Source organism: Anneissia japonica, unplaced genomic scaffold (assembly GCF_011630105.1).
Source record: "Anneissia japonica isolate Jap-2015-1 unplaced genomic scaffold, ASM1163010v1 scaffold287719_len1884721_cov185, whole genome shotgun sequence".
Lineage (NCBI taxonomy): Eukaryota > Metazoa > Echinodermata > Crinoidea > Comatulida > Comatulidae > Anneissia > Anneissia japonica.
The window spans coordinates 852,257-858,215 of NW_022715822.1; the positions used below are offsets into that span (position 1 = coordinate 852,257).

The following is a 5,959-nucleotide window of genomic DNA, read 5'->3' on the forward strand; positions in this document are numbered from 1 at the left end:
GCGGTGTACTGTATGGTCAGAGCGGTCAAGGGTCAAAAGTTTCCAATTTAGCAAGAGGGCGCCATTCATGCCTTATTACAGAATTTGCACTCGTAAATCGCGGAGAACGCTATCTTGTGTTTATAAGACCCTTGATGGAGACCTGCACTTGCTAGTAATTGGAATCATCCTCTATATCATCTTTCTTCTCACCATCAGTATTCTCTTCACTCTTTCCCTTCATATTTCTGTAAACTATCACCCTTCTATTAATTTTGCCTCCCTTCCTTATTTCTCATCACCCATTTTATCATATTTTTCATCATCCCCTTTATCATCATTATTGTGTTATGACATCTTTTTTGTATTGGACCCTATTGGAAATAAGTTGGTGTTTTTTTTTTTGACTTTATGGGTTATCCAGGTTTTAATGTTCTATGTGTATTTGTAATGTTATCTACATTCTACATTTGTAATGTTGAAACCGATTAAAAAACAAACAAAATCATCCTCATTCATCATCATTACCATAAAATACATCTTCTTCCTCCTCCTCCACATCATCATCATCACCACCACCGTCCTAACCAGTTACTTACATCAAAGGCTTCTTCAATTCCATCCTCTGTTATGCCTTCATTTGTTTCGTTTGCCTTAGAAACAGCTTCTTGGTTATATTTAAGTATAAAGAATGAATCGTCTGTTGCTATGCAAAGAAGTTCTCCATTCATAGACCAAAATACCTAAATAGAAAAAAAAACCAAAAAAAAACATTTATACAGCAGTAAAATCAATTAGACAACAAGTAAAACATTTGCAATCTCAATGCCTACAAATAAATTAATTACTTGCTTATAGGATGAAAAAGACATTAAATCAATCTTGAATATATGTATACATTCACAACTTACATTTTTAGGAATGATCTCAATCCTACGAACAAGTGATGTACTTTCCCAATCGTAGAAAGCTAGGCCACTGTTTGACTTGACTCCCAATAAAATACCACCATAGATGCCTGGAAAACAGGGAACACATTTTACCTATACAAGCGTTGGTGTTTTCACTAAATTTTTAGCATAACTCTGTATTTTAGGTTCTTTATTTCCCAGTATTTTGAAAAGAAATTCTCTTATCTCTCTATTATCAATATACCTTCTGCTCCAAAATCAGGCTTGAAGTTTTTCCTTTCTTTGAAGTTCTTAAAGATTTTTACTGTTGTGCTACTTTCACGAATAGCATACCTGGAAGAAAATTATGAAAATGTAAATAATGTAATTATGAAACATAAAAAATAAATGAGAAAATAGAGTTGCCAATGTCACTTGTTATACTACTACAACAATGAAACAGCACCCTCATTGGTTGAGGTTTGTTAAGACGTATTTCTTGTAACCTCCAAATTCAAATGTGAATGTTTTTTTTAATTTTTTTCCCCCCTTCCTTTTTGCTTATAATGTAAATTTTATGCCTGGACCCCAATGGAAACTAATCCATCTGTTTTGGATTAATTAATCCTGAATCCAGTCGTTTTTGTATTTCATTGTATTTTGTTTTTGGATTCGAAATAAAAACAAACAAACAAGCAAACTTACTCTGAAGCGTCGTTGGACCAGACAAACTCAAGCGCTGAACCAAAACTCTTGTTTCTTAGAGCCATTGCTGTGTAAATAATATACTCTCCATCACCGCATACAACCACAAACCTTTCAGAACAAAAAAAAAATGTTATTTTGCAAACTGCTATTTGTGAAATGGACATAATCAGCTCAAATTATATTATTAAGGAATAAACTTCCATCACCATCATCTTCTATCATCATAACCACCCCCTTTTAGAAATCATGCCACAAAATATCATCGAAAGTGGGTACTATGTTGTTTTTGTAAATTGTGCAAAATACGACACATTCATTTTACATTTAAAAAAGCATGTATATTTGCAAAATGACAGAATAGAAAATATAAAGGGAGTTTTCTAATTGTCAGAAAATCCTGGTGCATCCGGATTTGAATCCAGAACCCAGTTATGATGTGATTCATTATCATCATCATTATTATCATTCCATTACCTTCAACATCGCAATAACTGTCATCACTATCATCATCATCATCAACTATTATCATTATCATCAAAATTATCATGACTTATAAGATCACTCAAAATGTTCATGTTTATAACTATCATCTTTAGCATCACTACCATTACCATTACTGTCAACATAAGGATCATTAATCCAGGATTCTATTATCCCACTTATTAACTCATCTCACCACAAACAGAAATCTTGCGAGATTTACCTTCCGTTCGGATTATGCGAGATTGTCTGTGGATAGATCTCGCAACTTCCCATATCCTTCACTCCAAGTCCAAGTCTCTCGCCATCTTTAATTTCCATATCTGACAGAATAAAATCAAATTAACAATTATTCATTTTTCTTTTGTAAGTTGGCTTTCCATGGTTGCTTTTTATATACATTACCATAATGGAAATATTAAGAATTAAAAAGCACATTGGAATTTAAAGTTAACTTTATTTGATTACTTGAAAAGCTAGTGTTATCAAAACTTATTTGAATAATTGTTTTTAACTACTTAATTGTTTAATTAAATTGTTTTTAATTATTTACCTCCCATTGACTTCAGATTAGCCTGTTGTATCTCCGCATGCTTGGCCCAGATTATCTTGCCATTGACGTCCATTGACATCGCTGGTTCTTCACGCCCTAACTGCGAATTTTAAGAAAAATTCTCGTCACCATAGGTTAATTTCTTATCAAGCTGACTTTTAGCCAATTGAGAGCAGTCTTTAACATGTGGAAAAAACATTCAATTTCACTTTTAACTTTGAAAAAAATAATAATATTCAAAATTATTAAAATTATAAATTACCTTAATGATTATGCTGCCTTCATCGTATCCCAGTGCAACGCTGTTGCTGCCTCTCTGATTGGCTAATGTCCACACTCTCTCAAGGCCGTAGTTCAGCGTGGTTTCCAATCTGTAGGTGTTTGCATGCCATATTCGAACAGTGCCTATTAAATGAAGAAAATGCAATAAATAAAAGATTTTTTAAAATAACAGGGGGATCCATAGCATACAATATAAAAATAGTGAAACCGCTCTAAAAACTATATAACTTATTTTAACTTCACGACTGCAGAGGTTTCCTCAGGTCAATAAACTTACCGTCCTCAGATCCTGTCATTATGATTGGTAGCTCGGGGTGATACGAGACGCAGGAGATATTTTGAGCATGGCCATCTAATGTTTGCACACAGTTCTTGTTCTATAGGACAAAAATGTGAATCAGTAGCATCACATACTTTATCATTAATTTTTGTTTTATTATAGAGTAATATTTTACTCCATGCTGTCAATAAAACACATAACAAAAAAGTTGGTTAAAATATAAGTAAACTTTAATGTTGGTATTTATTTTTTTTAATAATAATTAGATTTTCAGCCATAACAATGAAAAATCTTGGCAATGCTTTATCGAGCTATGGTACTTAATGTAATATCTTACTGTTGGGTTATATAGGGGCTAACTTGATAAGCAACTGCTTTAAAAGATAGTTGGAAACATACAAACTTGAATTCAGTTTATGATGCGAAGTGTTCTCTGGTGAAATGGTAAAGCAAATACTTTCCGAACCAGCACAAAAACAAAAACATCAACATTAAGAAAATTCTTGTCCCCACATAAAAATCAACAACAAAATAAACTAGAACTATTCCTTATAATTGTCGCAGTAAAAGCTTAAGAACTGCTTCTCAAATAACTGGCCACGTACCTGATAATCCCAGATCTTAACTAATCTATCATCCGCTCCCGAGACGAGGTATGGTTTGTCGCCCCCACTGTAGTAGTCCACACAGTTCACGCCCTTTTCGTGACCTTCAAGGGTAAAATTTGGAGCTGAAGAACCTAGTTGCCAGACCTGTATAATGAAAATATAAACAGCATGGAAATTCATCCAAATTAGAAGAATTTCTTTTTTTGTCTTAGCAATCAATACACAGAGCTTGGTTTCCTTAAAATCTCTACAGTGTTTTCGGTGCAATCGTTGTAATGCGTAGAGGTCTCCTAAGCAATCAGGAAGACCCCTCGATTTGACCGACCAATCAGCATCACCAAAAGCATACACCTTAAAATAGACCTTTCCACTAAGCCACGCCCCTTGGATATATTTGCTAAGGTCCAACAAACGCATGTGTTTGCGTATGTTTTTACACGGCCGTTTTGTAAGGTTACATGATCTGTCAGTCAATTCTACGCATACCTTTACAGTCCTGTCGAGCGATGCACTCGCGAATGTGTTGTTGTCTTTTGGATTGATTACCACCTGCATGACGTAGTGGGTGTGGCCTTCGAACACCTGCGAACACAGCCACTTCTTCTCCCAGTCCCACAGTTTAATCAACATGTCATCTGCGGAAGAGAAAAATAAGCTGTATAATTCACAAGTACTTGGCTAGCAGTGTGAGGAATGTGAATGTGTTTCTTTGTTTGTTATATTCCTTAATAACATATCAGAGTGGGGAATAATATACATACATTATTTCATGAAGATCAGAGTGCTTTTGGCTATTTTTTGTATTTATTTACTAATTTTTGTGACGATGAAATGCATCAAACAGAAGAAAACTGGAAAGTGACTAAAAAAAAATAAAACAACGCAGATGAAACCAAACACCACTGCACTGTTCCCCAGAAAATTCTGCACTGTTCCCCAGCAATTCAAGGCACATATTAATGTTTTTCTGTTTGTTTTATTCCTTAACAATATATCAGAGTGGGGAATATTATTTTTTTCTGTTTCTTATATTCCTTAATAAATAAAAACAAGACACCAATTTACTGGGTTGGCTGAGGGCAAAAAGTTCGAAGTTCAAATACGTACCACTGCTAGTTAGGATGTAGGGCTGTGTGGGATGAACTGCGATGGATCTGATATAATCTGAGTGAGCTTCAAACATGTGACTTTTTTCGAGAGTGTTGTAGTTGAATACCCGTAGTTGCATATCATCCTGAGAAGAAAAAAATGTGAATTTTTTTGTCACGTAATGCGAGTGCGACACACATAAGATCTCAGAGTTTACAAATGATTATGCGAACTCCAATGCCTAAAATGGATAGAAACTGCAAGAATGAGGTTAAGAACCTCGTTTGCACTTTAAAGAACTTATTGCATCTTTTGATGCGATGGGGGGGGGGGGTTTACCCCAATGCTATGATTCATTTCAGCCCATCGTTGCGTCGTTGTGGAATCATGTGAACTAAGCCTCTCTACGGCTGCTACAGAAGTCATGGACCACACCCATACATATGCAATTCAGCAATATGAAGCTGTTACGGGTTATTCTCCTACCTTTACCATTACCTTACAAATCTGAACAACCATACTGCTTTACCTTACAGTTATTTTGCATCATCATTGACACTACTGTTTCCAAACCATAAAATTTTATATACAAATCAATGTTTGTCTTCAGAATAACCTTTTATATCTTATACTCAACTAAATATAGTATTCTGTGATTTCACAGCTAGCAGAACATTGGCACGTGTCTTGAGACGGAAACATGTGGTCCGGTAGGAAGAGAATCTCCCTCACCATGACACAAATATGTAGCACTGCTTCTGTCATGGTATACACTGTCTCTTATACACATCTAGATGTGTATAAGAGACAGACCTTCAACATCGCAATAACTGTCATCACTATCATCATCATCATCAACTATTATCATTATCATCAAAATTATCATGACTTATAAGATCACTCAAAATGTTCATGTTTATAACTATCATCTTTAGCATCACTACCATTACCATTACTGTCAACATAAGGATCATTAATCCAGGATTCTATTATCCCACTTATTAACTCATCTCACCACAAACAGAAATCATGCGAGTTTTACCTTCAGATGTGTATAAGAGACAGGAGAAACTAACAACATTCAGCTCCT

General features: G+C 34.8%; 1 protein-coding gene across 1 annotated transcript in view; it reads right to left on the bottom strand.

The window, feature by feature from the left end:
• LOC117109448 (coatomer subunit beta'-like) overlaps positions 1-5,959 on the bottom strand; it is a 15,296-nt gene that overhangs the window by 5,515 nt on the left and 3,822 nt on the right. Inside the window, exons 5-15 of the mRNA XM_033251808.1 lie at positions 4,888-5,014; positions 4,267-4,415; positions 3,778-3,924; positions 3,170-3,269; positions 2,873-3,015; positions 2,611-2,710; positions 2,281-2,380; positions 1,575-1,685; positions 1,135-1,223; positions 891-997; positions 579-722 (exon numbers count right to left, since the gene is read on the bottom strand). Coding sequence (XP_033107699.1) covers positions 579-722; positions 891-997; positions 1,135-1,223; positions 1,575-1,685; positions 2,281-2,380; positions 2,611-2,710; positions 2,873-3,015; positions 3,170-3,269; positions 3,778-3,924; positions 4,267-4,415; positions 4,888-5,014 — 1,317 coding nt within the window. The remainder of the gene's footprint in view (positions 1-578; positions 723-890; positions 998-1,134; positions 1,224-1,574; positions 1,686-2,280; positions 2,381-2,610; positions 2,711-2,872; positions 3,016-3,169; positions 3,270-3,777; positions 3,925-4,266; positions 4,416-4,887; positions 5,015-5,959) is intronic.